Source organism: Cherax quadricarinatus, chromosome 10 (genome assembly GCF_038502225.1).
Source record: "Cherax quadricarinatus isolate ZL_2023a chromosome 10, ASM3850222v1, whole genome shotgun sequence".
NCBI classification, from domain to species: Eukaryota; Metazoa; Arthropoda; class Malacostraca; order Decapoda; family Parastacidae; genus Cherax; species Cherax quadricarinatus.
In genome coordinates, this window is record NC_091301.1 from 3,313,987 (window position 1) to 3,331,824 (window position 17,838).

General features: G+C 40.4%; 1 protein-coding gene across 4 annotated transcripts in view; it reads left to right on the forward strand.

The window, feature by feature from the left end:
- LOC128687890 (Rieske domain-containing protein) overlaps positions 1–15,402 on the forward strand; it is a 28,497-nt gene extending 13,095 nt beyond the window's left edge. The window contains exons 1-5 of one of the 4 annotated variants that reach the window (XM_053775461.2): positions 1,671–2,234; positions 6,502–6,616; positions 10,084–10,178; positions 10,690–10,785; positions 15,152–15,402. In XM_053775461.2, the coding sequence (XP_053631436.1) occupies positions 2,180–2,234; positions 6,502–6,616; positions 10,084–10,178; positions 10,690–10,785; positions 15,152–15,288 (498 nt within the window). In that variant the 5' untranslated portion in view covers positions 1,671–2,179 and the 3' untranslated portion in view covers positions 15,289–15,402. Of the gene's footprint in view, positions 1–1,668; positions 2,235–6,501; positions 6,617–10,083; positions 10,179–10,689; positions 10,786–15,151 lie in introns of those variants that run through there. The other 3 variants (XM_070083512.1, XM_070083511.1, XM_070083513.1) reach the window with 3 other exon arrangements.
- The last annotated feature ends 2,436 nt before the right edge of the window (positions 15,403–17,838 follow it).

Sequence of the window (17,838 nt, forward strand, 5' to 3'; positions counted from 1 at the left end):
CTATTCCGCGCAGTATTTTATATGTCGTTATCATGTCTCCCCTGACCCTCCTGGCCTCCAGTGTCGTCAGGCCGATTTCCCTCAACCTTTCTTCATAGGACAATCCCCGTAGCTCTGGGACTAGTCTTGTTGCAAACCTTTGCACTTTCTCTAATTTCTTGACGTGCTTGACTAGGTGTGGATTCCAAACTGGTGCTGCATACTCCAGTATGGGCCTGACGTAGATGGTGTACAGAGTCTGTGTGTGTGTGTGTGTGTGTGTGTGTGTATGTATGTATGTGTGTGTATGTATGTATGTATGTATGTGCTCACACACCATGTACGTATTCAGAAAATTACGGTTATGTGTCAGGGAAATTTTTCAAGGTGAAGCACAATCTCATTTTGGCTCAATAAGCCAAAGATACCTGTATAAGACGAAGGACGTGAGGTTCAGCACTTGTGCTGAATAAACCTTGATAAAGTTCTACCTTAAAAAAGTTCTACCTTAATAAGAGCTTATTTCGCATATTGTCTTTATGCCAGCGCATGAGGGGATACCTGGAGGGTGTTCCGGGGGTCAACGCCCCCGCGACCCGGTCTATGATCAGGCCTCGCAGTGGATCAGGGCCTGATCAACCAGGCTGTTACTGCTGGTCGCACTCTAACGGGCGTACGAACCACAGTCCGGGGACGATTTGGAATTCCAGTAGTATTTGATTTGTCGCTTCTGTGTTTAGCAGTGTATTAGATGCTAATTTCAGTGCTACCAACTATTTTGAGCTGAGGCAGCTGTTTAGTCTAATGCCGATAATTGCTGCAAATATTGTTTTTGCGCAATTTTACTGTCTGTTACAGGCGAGTGTTATGATGATTGGCGAGTTGTCCCATGGCAACTGGCAACGATGTCATTCATAGTCTTCAGATCGGCAGCATTCTCAGTTCATACACTGAGGGACCTGGGATCGATCCCCGGCACGGATAAATATTAGGCATGTTTCCTTGCACCTGCTACCCCTGTTCGCCTAGCAGTAAGTAGGTACCTGGGTGTTAGTCGACTGTTGTGGATTGTATCCTGAGGACAAGATTAACCTAAGTTGCCCAAAATGCCCTGCATTACCAGAGACTATCTATATAGTATGTCAGTGATGTCAGCTAAGCCTGAACATCAGTGACAAGTGTCCCCCGTTTTCTCTGGAATGGAAATAAGTCACTGTTTTATTTTTTTTATCCTATATAATATACACATGTTACTACATGTACCATAATCGTACTTAAATAAACATTCCTAAATAGACTGACTAATCTTAATTTGCTCCCTGGGCACGATACAGAAGTGACACCTTAGTTACCCGAAATGCAGTGTTCCTCCTTTCTTATGTAATTCATTTATATTACATTATTTGTATGGTATAAGGAAATTAACATTAATAATAATAATAATAATAATAATTTACCGTTCTGCAGATATTTCTTTAACGGTTTTGCAGGGTAGCCGGTTACTAAACATAGGTGAGGGTGTCAGAGTCTCGCCCTTCTGGAACTTGGCGAGGGAAGGAGATCCACCTGATCTATTTGGAAAGTTCTGTTTTTTATTTCTATTTATAAAGGGATTCTTGTTCCTTTTTTTTCATTGCCCAGCTAGAGCAATATGTCTTCTCTGTGGGTTGAGAAGTGTCATTTGGTAACGCGTAAGCCTCTAGTAGCCCTTACAAACCCAACAAGATTATGGTTATGGTCGTGTGAGGTCACTTATGTGGTCACTCGTGTGAGGTCATTCTGTGAAGTCGCGTGTGTGAGGTCACTCGTGTGCAGTTACGTGTATGAGGTCACTCGTGAGAGGTTACTCGTGTGAAGTCACGTGTATGAGATCACTCGTGTGGTCACGAGTGAGGTTACTCTTGAGGTCACACGTGTGGTCAGTCGTGCGAGGTCACTTGTATGAAGTCACATGTGTGAGGTTACTCGTGTGGTCACTTGTGTGAAGTTGCTCGTGGGACATCACACGTGAGGTCACTCGTGAAACGTCACTTGTGAGGTCACTCATGGGCCGTCACTTAAGGTCACTCGTGGGACGTTACTAAAGATCACTTGTGGGACGTCACTTAGGGTCACTCGTGTGAGGTCACTTGTGTGAGGTCACTTGTGTGATGCCGTGACTGATGGGGTCAGTCTTGTGGTCCTCACACTGCTACTCATCATGGAGTCTAAGAGAGAGACTTACTATTTTCATGTTGATAATGTCACAGTTCATGGTAAGGGCCATTTGTGAAGGTCACAGTTCATGGTAAGGACCATCAGTGAAGGTCACAATTCAGGGTAAGGACCAGCGAAGGTCACTTAATGGTAAGGACCATCAGTGAAGGTCACAGTTCATGGTAAGGACCATCAGTGAAGGTCACAGTTCATGGTAAGGACCAGTGAAGGTCACAATTCTTGGTAAGGACCATCAGTGAAGGTCACAATTCAGGGTAAGGACCAGTGAAGGTCACAGTTCATGGTAAGGACCAGTGAAGGTCACAGTTCATGGTAAGGACCAGTGAAGGTCACAGTTCTTGGTAAGGTCTGCCAATGAAGGTCACAGTTCAGGGTAAGGACCAGTGAAGGTCACAGTTCATGGTAAGGACCATCAGTGAAGGTCAGTTCATGGTAAGGACGATCAGTGAAGGTCACAGTTCATGGTAAGGACTAATGAAGGTCACAGTTCATGGTAAGGACCATCAGTGAAAGTCATAGTTCATGGTAAGGACCATCAGTGAAGGTCACAGTTCATGGTAAGGACCATCTGAAGGTCACACTTCATGGTAAGGGCCATCAGAGAAGGTCACAGTTCATGGTAAGGACCAATGAAGGTCACAGTTCATGGTAAGGACCAGTGAAGGTCACAGTTCATGGAAAGGACCATCAGTGAAGGTCACTTCATGGTAAGGGCCATCAGTAAAGGTCACAGTTCATGGTAAGGACCAGTGAAGGTCAGTTCATGGTAAGGGCCATTTGTGAAGGTCACAGTTCATGGTAAGGACCATCAGTGAAGGTCACAGTTCAGGGTAAGGACCAGTGAAGGTCACTTCATGGTAAGGACCATCAGTGAAAGTTGCGGTTCATGGTAAGGACCATCGGTGAAGGTCACAGTTCATGGTAAGGACCAGTGAAGGTCACAGTTCTTGGTAAGGTCTGCCAGTGAAGGTCACAGTTCATAAGGACCAGTGAGGGTCACAGTTCATGGTAAGGACCAGTGAAGGTCACAGTTCATGGTAAGGACCATCATTGAAGGTCACAGTTCATGGTAAGAGTGAAGGTCACAGTTCATAGCAAGGAACAGTGAAGGTCACAGTTCATGGTAAGGACCAGTGAAGGTTACAGTTCATGGTAAGGACCATCAGTGAAGGTCACAGTTCATGGTAAGGTCCACCAGTGAAGGCCACAGTTCATGGTAAGGACCAGTGAAGGTTGCAGTTCATGGTAAGGACCATCACTGAAGGTCACAGTTCATGGTAAAGACCAGTGAAGGCTACAGTTCATGGTAAGGACCATCAGTGAAGGTCACAGTTCATGGTAAGGACCATCAGTATAGGTCACAGTTCATGGTAAGGACCAGTGAAGGTCACAGTTCATGGTAAGGACCATCAGTGTAGGTCACAGTTCATGGTAAGGCTCATCAATGAAGGTCACAGTCCAGGGTGAGGCTCATCAGTGAAATTCGCAGTACAGTAGATAATTTCGAAATGAAATACAGGAGTGAATTACTGACAGGACAGGTCAAGGGTGTCCTGGTAACTATACAGTTTTCTTGGCTAAATATTCATATTCATATTTATATTCATATAGTTTATTTGGACATGATACATAGTTGTACAATTGATTGTAGTAGTTGGGTGTACATGCCGAAAGCCCCTTGTATGCAGAGCATTATGGGCAGGCTTAAAATTAACTTAAAATTATCAAGCAATGAAAGATTCAGTGTTAGAAATTACAGTAAACAATTTGCAATATTAACCCTTAAACTGTCCAAGCAGATCTATGTTCACATGCATAGTGCTCCAAAAGTAGTTTTCCTATTTTTTTTTACTTATTTTCATATATAACAAAAAAAAAAAACATAGATCAAAGTTTTTTTACACGTTTTCAAATGTAAAAAAAAGAAAAGAAGATCTACTTTTTTTACATACTTTCAAATGTTGAAAAAACGTAGATCTACGTTTGGACAGTTCAAGGGTTAAGTACAATTGAGTATTTGAAACTATGAAATTTAAACATATCGATACTGAAGCATTATAGTTGTACAAATTTGTCACATTACAATGTATAACAAAAGATGATCAATTTGCTACATGTAATAAAGTTGGTAGAATTACCGACAATATGAAAAGTAAAAGGACACAAGTGCAACTAATGTGACATTTTTATTGTGGCAATGTTTCGCTCTCCAAGAGCTTTGTAACGGCTTGAGAAAGCTCCTGGAGAGCAAAACGTTGCCACAATAAAAATGTCACATTAGTTGCACTTGTGTCCTTTTACTCTTCAATTTGCTATATGTTGTCTTGAAGTTTTAAGATTTAAGTAATTGGGAGAATTATTGGTAATGTTAAATATTGAGTGTTGATTATTTCAAGGTCTCTTACACAAGGAATTAGAGCTAACCCCTCTTCTTCCTTGAATCAGACCTGATTGCTTCATTGCCCTGATACTGTATAACCCTTGTAGGTATAGTGCTTTCCCATGAATAATAATAATAATAGTAATTTAATCAGTAATTTAAACTCAGCCAAATCACTTATGTTAGTGTTAATTTTTATACATTAATTTGTATTTCCATATACATGTATTATTTGAGGCATGTTTTTATTGCCTTTATTTTTTTAAGTAACAGCTGGGATACCAGATGGATTTAGTAAGTTTATTCAGGTACAGGTACACAAATACAGTTATATAAATTATCATACATAGTAGCATATGTGTAGATTACCTAGGATAACCCCCCAAAAAAGTCAAAGTGACTTCATAAAAGTTATAAGAGTATCCTGGTTTATGCTTTTTTAGCAAACTACAATAAGGCTTCTTGGCATCCTTGCTTCATCACTGTCACTGTAGGGATGAGTTACTCTTGCACTTGTGTTTTGGTCACATCTCATAGAGGAACTGGTAGGCTGTGCCGATAGTCCACATTTGCCTTGGTCATTAGAAATCCTGTGTCTTCATTTATGACCTTCAGTGCCCAGTCTTGCTTGATTTGTCCACCTTCCTCTTTGATAGTCCCATATTTGTTGCAGATTCTCTGAAATTTTAGCTGAAAAAATATTTACTACACCAACTGGACATCAACTAAATCTTTCAGTGGGCTGCAGAAAACAATATGAAGTTCAACGATGAGAAATTTCAATTACTCAGATATGGTAAACACAAGGAAATTAAATCTTCATCAGAGTACAAAACAAATTCTGGCCACAAAATAGAGCGAAACACCAACGTCAAAGATCTGGGAGTGATTATGTCGGAGGATCTCACCTTCAAGAACCATAACATTGTATCAATCGCATCTGCTAGAAAAATGACAGTATGGATAATGAGAACCTTCAAAACTAGGGAGGCCAAGCCCATGATGACACTCTTCAGGTCACTTGTTCTATCTAGGCTGGAATATTGCTGCACACACAGCACCTTTCAAGGCAGGTGAAATTGCTGACCTAGAAAATGTACAGAGAACCTTCACGGCGCACATAACGGAGATAAAACACCTCAATTACTGGGAGCGCTTGAGGTTCCTAAACCTGTATTCCCTGGAACGCAGGCGGGAGAGATACATGATTATATACACCTGGAAAATCCTAGAGGGACTAGTACCGAACTTGCACACGAAAATCACTCACTACAAAAGCAAAAGACTTGGCAGACGATGCAACATCCCCCCAATGAAAAGCAGGGGTGTCACTAGCACGTTAAGAGACCATACAATAAGTGTCAGGGGCCTGAGACTGTTCAACTGCCTCCCAGCATACATAAGGGGGATTACCAACAGATCCCTGGCAGTCTTCAAGCAGGCACTGGACAAGCACCTAAAGTCGGTTCCTGACCAGCCGGGCTGTGGCTTGTACGTTGGTTTGCGTGCAGCCAGCAGTAACAGCCTGGTTGATCAGGCTCTGATCCACCATGAGGCCTGGTCACAGACCGGGCCGCGGGGGCGTTGACCCCCGGAACTCTCTCCAGGTAAACTCTCCAGGTAAACTGTGACTTTCATTTTTGGCTCATGCCATTTTCATTTTTCCTCTACAAATCACCCTTGCTGTGCAGCACTTAATAATTCATGTGAGTTTAGTGCTTTCCCTGATTATAAAAATGTTATATTTAGAAGTTAAATTATTAAAAACATGATAATCTACATTAGAAATGAATGAAATAGAGGCTGTTTTTAAATACGGTACATAATTTAAACAGACTTGCATAGCTATTAGGATAGTAACATACATAATGTTTAATTACACCATAATATTGTTGTATAAAATGAAATTATAACTATGTTTTCAGACTTGTATGACTGGGCTCATGGAAGCCAGGACTCAGTTGAGGTGGTTGTCTCACACAAAATGGGCAGTTGGCAGAACAGCGTATCAAAATCACCAAGACGCAGAGCAACCCTTAGGTCAGCTGAAGATGTTTGGAGAGATGAGGTGTAAACTGCTGTGACCAATAGTGGTGATTCGGAATACTGTAACCTGTATTCTGAGTCACCACTATAGTTTCGTTCCTTAATTTTTAAAGGGTGACATTTGTTGTACATATGCAGTACCACATGCAGTTTTATACTTTATACTATACTACATTTTTATTTTATACTTATTTTTTATTTTATTCTTATTTTTATTTTATACTTTTTATTTTTATATTGTTTATTGAGCCAGACTAGCTGTTAAGTTCTACTAGTGGAAATAGTGTAAATGGCTGAGAAGACAGATTTCTGAGAGGTGCACACTTTTTATGGCACACCAATTGCTTTAGAAGCCATTGTTAATTGCACTTTACCTAATGTGTTAATAAAGTCACACAAAGTGCTCTAAATCCAGGGAAAATTAGACTGAATGATGAGTGTATGCATGAGTGAGCACAACCAATAAACTGGCACAGGTAATCTCAGGGTACAGTGAACATAGACAGGTCTTGAAAATAGCTACTTTGGCCCATACCGGACAAATGTTGGAGTTAGTGAACTTGACTTGATACTTCAGAAGACAACCTGACAATATCACTGCAGACAAGAAGCAGAATTATGGACTTTTGTCCATTTTGTCTGATAATTAGTGTTTGTCCAACCTATTTTTTTTTGCTAAAGATTGTCAGAATCCATGTAGGTGTGGTCCATTAATGAGAGGCTTAACTGTATTGTGGCTTGAGTAATTTGTAAATAACCTGCACTTAGGGGAGGAAACTTATGATCTGTCCTGAACTGTTGTCCAGGATGGACCAAAACAGTGTCACAATTTTCCTTTCCTGAATAAGGGTTATTTGTGAATTTTTAGATTACTGGTAGAGACAGAAGGTGAAATATGTATTAAACTAATATACGTACAGTGGACCCCCGCATAGCGAACTTAATCCGTGCAAGAGGGCTGGCTGTTATGCGAAATGTTCGCTATGCGAATTAATTTTCCCCATAAGAAATAATGGAAATAAAATTAATCCGTGCAAGACACCCAAAAGTATGAAAAAAAATTTTTTTTACCACAAAAAAATGTTAATTTTAGTACACACAAACTGAAAAAGGCATGCACAATTACATGACACTTACTTTTATTGAAGATCTGGTGATGATTGATGGGATGGGAGGAGGGGAGAGAGAGTGTTAGTGTTTAGAAGGGGAATCCCCTTCCATTAGGACTTGAGGTAGCAAGTCCTTTTCTGGGGTTACTTCCCTTCTTCTTTTAATGCCACTAGGACCAGCTTCAGAGTCACTGGACTTCTTTCGCACAACATATCTGTCCATAGTGGCCTGTACCTCTCGTTCCTTTATGATTTGTCTAAAGTGGTTCACAACAGTGTCATTGTAACAGTCACCAGCACGGCTTGCAATAGCTGTGTGAGGGTGATTTTCATCAAAAAAGGTTTGCACTTCAAGCCATTTTGCACACATTTCCTTAATCTTTGAAGTAGGCAATTCCTTCAATTTCTCTCTCCCCTCCTTTGAACCAGTTTCCCCAGGTCTGGCCTCTTGCTCTTGAAGTTGATCTATCAGCTCATCAGTGGTTAGTTCTTCATTGTCCTCCTCCACCAACTCTTCCACATCCTCCCCACTAACCTCCAACCCCAAGGACTTCCCCAATTCCACAATTGATTCCTCAACTGGTATACTACTCCTCTCAGGGTTAGCCTCAAACCCTTCAAAATCCCTTTTGTCTACACATTCTGGCCACAGTTTCTTCCAAGCAGAGTTCAAGGTTCTCTTAGTCACTCCCTCCCAAGCCTTACCTATAAGGTTTACACAATTGAGGATATTAAAGTGATCCTTCCAAAACTCTTTTAGAGTCAATCGAGTGTCTGTGGTCACTTCAAAGCACTTTTGAAACAGAGCTTTTGTGTACAGTTTCTTGAAGTTGGAAATGACCTGCTGGTCCATGGGCTGCAGGAGAGGAGTGGTATTAGGAGGCAAAAACTTCACCTTAATGAAGCTCATGTCCCCATAAAGTCGCTCTGCCACGTCTGTAGGATGACCAGGGGCATTGTCTAACACCAGGAGGCACTTAAGGTCTAATTTCTTTTCAGTTAGGTAATCTTTCACATTGGGGGCAAATGCATGGTGTAACCAGTTATAGAAAAATTCCCTAGTGACCCATGCCTTACTGTTTGCCCTCCACAGCACACACAAATTATCCTTGAGGACATTCTTTTGCCTGAACGCTCTGGGAGTTTCAGAGTGATACACTAATAAAGGCTTAACTTTGCAATCACCACTAGCATTGGCACACATCAACAAAGTAAGCCTGTCTTTCATAGGCTTATGTCCTGGGAGTGCCTTTTCCTCCTGAGTAATGTAGGTCCTGCTTGGCATTTTCTTCCAGAACAGGCCTGTTTCATCACAATTAAACACTTGTTCAGGTTCCAGTCCTTCAGTTTCTATGTACTCCTTGAATTCATGCACATATTTTTCAGCCGCTTTGTGGTCCGAACTGGCAGCCTCACCATGCCGTATCACACTATGGATGCCACTACGCTTCTTAAATCTCTCAAACCAACCTTTGCTGGCCTTAAATTCACTCACATCATCACTAGTTGCAGGCATTTTTTTAATTAAATCGTCATGCAACTTCCTAGCCTTTTCACATATGATCGCTTGAGAGACGCTATCTCCTGCTAGCTGTTTTTCATTTATCCACACCAATAAGAGTCTCTCAACATCTTCCATCACTTGCGATCTTTGTTTCGAAAACACAGTTAAACCTTTGGCAACAACAGCTTCCTTGATTGCCGTTTTCTTGCCCACAATAGAAGAGATGGTTGATTTTGGTTTCTTGTACAACCTGACCAGGTCGGTGATACGTACTCCACTTTCATACTTATCAATGATCTCTTTCTTCATTTCAATGGGTATTCTTACCCTTTGAGGTGTACGGTTGGCACTAGAAGCTTTCTTGGGGCCCATGGTCACTTATTTTCCAGAAACAGCACCGAAAACACTGTAATAATACGAAATATTCCGAGTGTATGCTTGAATGTTACCGCGGAGGCTGGCTGGTAAACAATGGCACGGGCGGCACATGTGAGGCTGGCTGAGGGCGCACATTGGACGCGTCTCGGACGAAGGCCGCTGAGCGGGTTTTTGTCCACTATGCGGGGCAAAATTTTAGCGAACAAAGCGTCCGCTATGCAAGGCGTCCGCTATGCGGGGGTCCACTGTATTATAGTTGGATTTAAAAACATAGCATGTTACCATTTTCTCAGCTTAAAGTATTAATGGCATTGATATTGTGGATCCTAAATCAAAACAGAATTCAGTTTTTCTAGAGTAAGCAATTTGACCTTAGAAGTGAATTATTTATTAATAGGGGTCTTTTATATGAACAAAATATATGAATGTTAAAAAAAATATTTTTTAATTTTATATTTGTTTTCTTACAGAACTGGCTGTCTGGTGAAAGTAAATGAACAAGAAGTGGCACTTTTCCGTTTTGGTAATGTTGTTTATGCCATATCTGAACACTGCCCCCATTCAGGTTGGTACTAGGTATTTACTGAAGAATTTAACTCTACAGGCGAATAAAATTAGTCTTCATATATGTTGCCTTCTGTTCTCAGCACGTTGTTCGGTCTATGTTCCCCTTAAATATTTTCTTCCATATTGAATGTTGAATATCACAAAGGCTCTCTCTGATGTTCACTACAACTGGGAAATCTTTGCTATTTCCCTTCAAGTGGGTTAATGCTTCTTTTGGAATATACGGCAATAAAGAGAATAAGCTTGTTCAGTATACCAGGTAAAATGTATTTTTATTATAACTAAGTAACTCCTGTATCTTCACCATCTCTGTTCAGTCACTCCACAAACCTGATATATATGTATATATAGATAAAATAAAATATACCCCCTCCACACAACTCACACATACGATAAAGCTCTTGGAGAAGGGACAAGAGCCTCATCGTGTGTGTGTGTGTGTGTGTGTAGAGGGGATATATTTTATTTTATTTATCATATGTAGTTTTTTTTTTTTTTTTTACTTAAAGGGGGACCCCTACACATAGGAGACATAGAGAGCCTTCCTGACCAGTCACTTTGTGTCAGGTGTCCATATCATGGTTGGAAATTTAACCTCGTGACAGGTAAAGTGGATTAAATTTTAGTCATTCACTGAACAGTTGTTATTCACACTGTAATACTCTATTCATTGGCAGAATATGAATAGAATATGTTTTACATAATATACAATGGAACTCCATATAGCCAAACTTCAGATTTGTAAAAAAATTTGTAAGTTTACTAAGCTGTTTCAAAATTCTCCTCAAAATAAATAAAATTTCAAATGGATCAGAAAGATTTACCAAAATCATTCCAATGAGAGTCAGCAGATATTGTTTGCTTTTGTTCTGCTATGCCAAAATCATTGTTGTTGACCATTTAGACATTATTGTGCCTCTTTTTTGTGAAGTTTAAGATATTCTTTACCATATACTCTTGGAATTGGTTCTGTACAGGATATTGCAATGCTCCTAGAAAAATATTTAACAATACAGTACCTTCAGTATAGGTACTGCTACAGTATGCTGTACATATTTAAAAATAACTTTATAATCCCTTCATTTTAGGCATAATAAATGAATCATTATTAACTTTAGTGTACCTTATAGTGTCTAATGTTCTAGATTCTATCATTTGTTCAGTATGACTTGAGCATGTAAATATAAGTTGTTCATTCATTACCATTGAATATGTTCTAAACATAAGGCTGAATTTAAATAATTTAAAGTTACCTTATTCAGTCTGTATTAATACTGTTGACTCAAAATGCTGCCATTATCTGTCTTGCTAGTTCACTGGAAAAGCAGGTGTGATTCATATTTTTACCCTTTCTAGCTTTGTAGAACTTCAAAAATCTCAGTTTAAAAAGCGAAAGAACCTTTACTTATTTGTTTACCTATTGGTAGTTACAGAAGTAGTTATGCTTGAGGTGTCCCATCTTAAATGGTTAATTGCATATAATTTGCTTTCAAGTTTCCAGTGGTTTTAGCACACACTACTTAGTCCGACAGTCTTGTGTGTTTGCTAAGAAGCATTTTCTAGTATCACTGTTTCCACATCATTAAACAATTGTTAATTTGTTCTTGGTGCTGGTCATAAGAAATTTTTCATGATTTTATATGCAGTTAACTAGCAGGGGTATGTTAACGTTGATGTTTTTCAGTCTTTCTTTATTACTTATATTTATTTGGCTACAGCATAGCTTCCAATGCTATCTTTATAGATTTTTTTTTTAAGCATGCATAACAGAATTGTTTCTACTAAGTGGAGTACTGTACAGTATACAAAAAGGGTGACTGACACTTTTAATTCTTCACTCACAAATAGCCATTTGTTGTGTAGGGCAACCCTATGAAAAGTAAAAGGTATCACAAGTAAGCACTTTATTTATATATAGTTTTTTTTGTGTGTTCACATGCATGTATGTGCTCACCTATTCTTTCCTGTTTGTGGTTGCAGAGGTCGATTCTCAGATCTTGGCCCTGCCTCTTCAGATTCACTTCCTCTGTTGAACCTGCTCTTAAAACTATTTATGTAGTGTGCCTCCACCACTTCCTCATCAGATCATTTCCAATTCCTGACCATTCTGAGGCTGAAGAAATGCTTCCTAACATCCTTGTGGCTTATCTATGACCAGCTTCCAGCAGTGTCCCCAAATTCTTGTTTCTTACCTCTCAAAGACCCTTGTGGATTTAGTGCTTAGTTATAATTATAATAATCACCTCTCAAACAGCCTGTCCCCTTCTACCTCATCAATTCCCGAGTATTGTGTATGTTAGCGTTGTCTCTCCTAGTCCTGTCCTTGAAAGACGATTGCTCTTACCAGTTCCGTTTTCAGATTGCTGAAATACATGGTTAACATGAAACATGATCTTTTTAAGAGAAACAGACTAAAGTCCTTTCACTTAGGTTATGTTAATGGTTCTACTGCTTATTACCCCTCAGGGAAGGTTCCTTGATGTTGGTGAGGGGCTCTTGATTTAGGGAATTGGATCTGTACTCCAGTTCCCCGAATTAAGCCTGAATGCCTTCCACATTCCCCCCCAGGCGCTGTATAATCCTACGGGTTTAGCGCTTCCCCTTGATTATAATAATAATAATACTGCTTATTAACCATATAGTTCAGTCTCAGACTAAGGATCCTCAGTTGGAAAGGAAACTCCTGTAAAAGTAAATTTAAGTGTATGTATATTGAATGTGTGAAAAGTTTGCAAGGTTTATGATTAAATATTACCTGCAGTTTACCTGGAGAGAGTTCCGGGGGTCAACGCCCCCATGGCCCGGTCTGTGACCAGGCCTCCTGGTGGATCAGAGCCTGATCAACCAGGCTGTTACTGCTGGCTGCACCCAAACCAACGTACGAGCCACAGCCCAGCTGGTCAGGAACCAACTTTAGGTGCTTGTCCAGTGCCAGCTTGAAGACTGCCAGGGGTCTGTTGGTAATCCCCCTTATGTATGCTGGGAGGCAGTTGAACAGTCTCGGGGCCCCTGACACTTATTGTATGGTCTCTTAACGTGCTAGTGACACCCCTGCTTTTCATTGGGGGATGTTGCATCGTCTGCCAAGTCTTTTGCTTTCGTAGTGAGTGATTTTCGTGTGCAAGTTCGGTACTAATCCCTCTAGGATTTTCCAGGTGTATATAATCATGTATCTCTCCTGCCTGCGTTCCAGGGAATACAGGTTCAGGAACCTCAAGCGCTCCCAGTAATTGAGGTGTTTTATCTCCGTTATGAGCGCCGTGAAGGTTCTCTGTACATTTTCTAGGTCAGCAATTTCACCTGCCTTGAAAGGTGCTGTTAATGTGCAGCAATATTCTAGCCTAGATAGAACAAGTGACCTGAAGAGTGTCATCATGGGCTTGGCATCCCTAGTTTTGAAGGTTCTCATTATCCATCCTGTCATTTTTCTAGCAGATGCGATTGATACAATGTTATGGTCCTTGAAGGTGAGATCCTCCGACATGATCACTCCCAGGTCTTTGACGTTGGTGTTTCGCTGCCAGAATTTGTTTTGTACTCTGATGAAGATTTAATTTCCTTGTGTTTACCATATCTGAGTAATTGAAATTTCTCATCGTTGAACTTCATATTGTTTTCTGCAGCCCACTGAAAGATTTGGTTGATGTCCGCCTGGAGCCTTGCAGTGTCAGCAATGGAAGACACTGTCATGCAGATTCGGGTGTCATCTGCAAAGGAAGACACGGTGCTGTGGCTGACATCCTTGTCTATGTCTGATATGAGGATGAGGAACAAGATGGGAGCGAGTACTGTGCCTTGTTGAACAGAGCTTTTCACCGTAGCTGCCTCGGACTTTACTCTGTTGATGACTACTCTCTGTGTTCTGTTAGTGAGGAAATTATAGATCCATCGACCGACTTTTCCTGTTATTCCTTTAGCACACATTTTGTGCGCTATTACGCCATGGTCACACTTGTCGAAGGCTTTTGCAAAGTCTGTATATGTATATTGCATCTGCATTCTTTTTGTCTTCTAGTGCATCTAGGATCTTGTCATAGTGATCCAATAGTTGAGACAGACAGGAGCGACCTGTTCTAAACCCATGTTGCCCTGGGTTGTGTAACTGATGGGTTTCTAGATGGGTGGTGATCTTGCTTCTTAGGACCCTTTCAAAGATTTTTATGATATGGGATGTTAGTGCTATTGGTCTGTAGTTCTTTGCTGTTGCTTTACTGCCCCCTTTGTGGAGTGGGGCTATGTCTGTTGTTTTTAGTAACTGTGGGACGACCCCCGTGTCCATGCTCCCTCTCCATAGGATGGAAAAGGCAGTTCTTGATGAACACGGAGTTCCACGAGTCTGGCCCTGGGGCAGAGTGCATGGGCATGTCATTTATCGCCTGTTCGAAGTCATTTGACGTCAGGATAACATCGGATAGGCTTGTGTTAACCAAATTCTGTGGCTCTCTCAAAAAATTAATTTTGATCTTCGACTCAGTCTGGTTAGCGGCTTGCTAAAAACTGAGTCATATTGGGACTTGAGTAGCTCACTCATTTCCTTGCTGTCATTTGTGTAGGACCCATCTTGTTTAAGTAGGGGCCCAATACTGGACATTGTTCTCAACTTTGATTTGGCATAGGAGAAGAAATACTTTGGGTTTCTTTCGATTTCATTTATGGCTTTTAGTTCTTCCCGTGATTCCTGACTCCTATAAGATTCCTTTAGCTTAAGTTCGATGCTTGCTATTTCTCTGACCAGTGTCTCCCTACGCATTTCAGACATACTGACCTCTTTTAGCCGCTCTGTTATTCTTTTCCGTCGCCTGTAAAGGGAGCGCCTGTCTCTTTCTATTTTACATCTACTCCTCCTTTTTCTTAGAGGAATAAGCATTGTTTTTCTGAAATGCTGTCTTAAAATGGCACTTAAATTTCATTCTTAAAAGCCCTCTAACATTCAGTTTTTATTAAGTTTATTAATATTTACCTGCTTTTCAGGTAGATGTCACCATCCAAAGACACGACAAGATTTATCTGCCATGGTTTTTCCAGTAAAAGTCAACCCACAAAATGGGGAATTGGATATTGGATTTAGTGAGTTTAATCCATTCTATTTCACCACACCTCTAGCTTGAAACCTTTGTTAAGAATTGTTATATTTCAGAGAGCATATTTTTATTTATATATGTGTATATATATACAATTTTTTTTCTTATGTATATGATTTGAAATAAATTTTGAGATTTTCATATTTTCTTGTCAAAGCAGCTAGTTTATTGTGCTCCTCATTTTTTTTTTTTTTTCAACAAGTTGGCCGTCTCCCACCAAGGCAGGGTGACCCAAAAAAGAAAGAAAATCCCCAAAAAGAAAATACTTTCATCATCATTCAACACTTTCACCACACTCACACATTATCACTGTTTTTGCAGAGGTGCTCAGAATACAACAGTTTAGAAGCATACACATATAAAGATACACAACATATCCCTCCAAACTGCCAATATCCCAAACCCCTCCTTTAAAGTGCAGGCATTGTACTTCCCATTTCCAGGACTCAAGTCCGACTATATGAAAATAACTGGTTTCCCTGAATCCCTTAACTAAATATTACCCTGCTCACACTCCAACAGATCGTCAGGTCCCAAGTACCATTCGTCTCCATTCACTCCTATCTAACACGCTCACGCACGCTTGCTGGAAGTCCAAGCTCCTCGCCCACAAAACCTCCTTTACCCCTCTCTTCAACCCTTTTGAGGACGACCCCTACCCCGCCTTCCTTCCCCTATAGATTTATATGCTTTCCATGTCATTCTACTTTGATCCATTCTCTCTAAATGACCAAACCACCTCAACAACCCCTCTTCTGCCCTCTGACTAATACTTTTATTAACTCCACACCTTTTCCTAATTTCCACACTCCGAATTTCTGCATAATATTTACACCACACATTGCCCTTAAACAGGACATCTCCACTGCCTCCAACCGTCTCCTCGCTGCTGCATTTACCGCCCAAGCTTCACACCCATATAAGTGTGTTGGTACTACTATACTTTCATACATTCCCTTCTTTGCCTCCACATATACCTCAACGCACCACTCACCTTTTTTTCCCTCATCAATTCTATGATTAACCTCATCCTTCATAAATCCATCTGCCAACACGTCAACTCCCAAGTATCTGAAAACATTCACTTCTTCCATACTCCTCCTCCCCAATTTGATATCCAATTTTTCTTTATCTAAATCATTTGATACCCTCATCACCTTACTCTTTTCTATGTTCACTTTCAACTTTCTACCTTTACACACATTCCCAAACTCATCCACTAACCTTTGCAATTTTTCTTTAGAATCTCCCATAAGCACAGTATCATCAGCAAAAAGTAACTGTGTCAATTCCCATTTTGAATTTAATTCCCCAAAATTTAATCCCACCCCTCTTCCGAACACCCTAGCATTTACTTCCTTTACAACCCCATCTATAAATATATTAAACAACCATGGTGACATTACACATCCCTGTCTAAGACCTACTTTTACCGGGAAGTAGTCTCCCTCTCTTCTACACACCCTAACCTGAGCCTCACTATCCTCAAAAACACTTTACAGCATTTAATATTATTATTATAATCAAAAAGAAGCGCTAAGCCACAAGGGCTATACAGCACAGCATTTAATAACTTATCACCTATTCCATATACTTGCAACATCTGCCACATTGCTCCCCTATCCACTCTATCACATGCCTTTTCTAAATCCATAAATGCAATAAAAACTTCCCTACCTTTATCTAAATACTGTTCACATATATGCTTCAATGTAAACACTTGATCTACACATCCCCTACCCACTCTGAAACCTCCTTGCTCATCCGCAATCCTACATTCTGTCTTACCTCTAATTCTTTCAATTATAACCCTACCGTACACTTTTCCTGGTATACTCAGTAAACTTATTCCTCTATAATTTTTACAGTCTCTTTTGTCCCCTTTCCCTTTATATAAAGGGACTATACATGCTCTCCGCCAATCCCTAGGTACCTTCCCCTCTTTCATACATTTATTAAATAAAAGTACCAACCACTCCAACACTATATCTCCCCCTGCTTTTAACATTTCTGTCATGATCCCATCAGTTCCAGCTGCTTTACCCTCTTTCATTCTACGTAATGCCTCACGTACCTCCCCCCCACTTACATTCTGCTCTTCGTGCTCCTCATATCCATCCTATTAATTGAAGTGCAGGAGCATATGGATACACTGAAGGCTTCGGAACAAGGCCCTCAAAAGAGTAAACAATATGCATCTAGATTTGAATCTACAGTTGATTTACGTGTTGCAAGCAAATTTAGGATATTTGTTTAATGTATCTGGCCTATTATTTTCATTAATGAGCTACCCTGACACGTCACATAGGTTTTATGCAGAAATCGTGGGCAAGTGACAAGATGCAAAATAACCACAGGGGAAGGTGAATGATATCTCTAGGCCTTTTGTGTTGCAATCAACACATCAGGAACTTGCAAAGTTGCAGAAATGAGTAAGTAATCTTAGCAAATTTGTTCCGAGGGACACTTGCCAAGACTTGGCTAAGATTACTTACTCATTTCTGCAACTTTCCAAGTTGCTAATGTGTTGATTGCAACACAAAAGGCCTAGAGCTATGATTCAACTCCTCCTGTGGT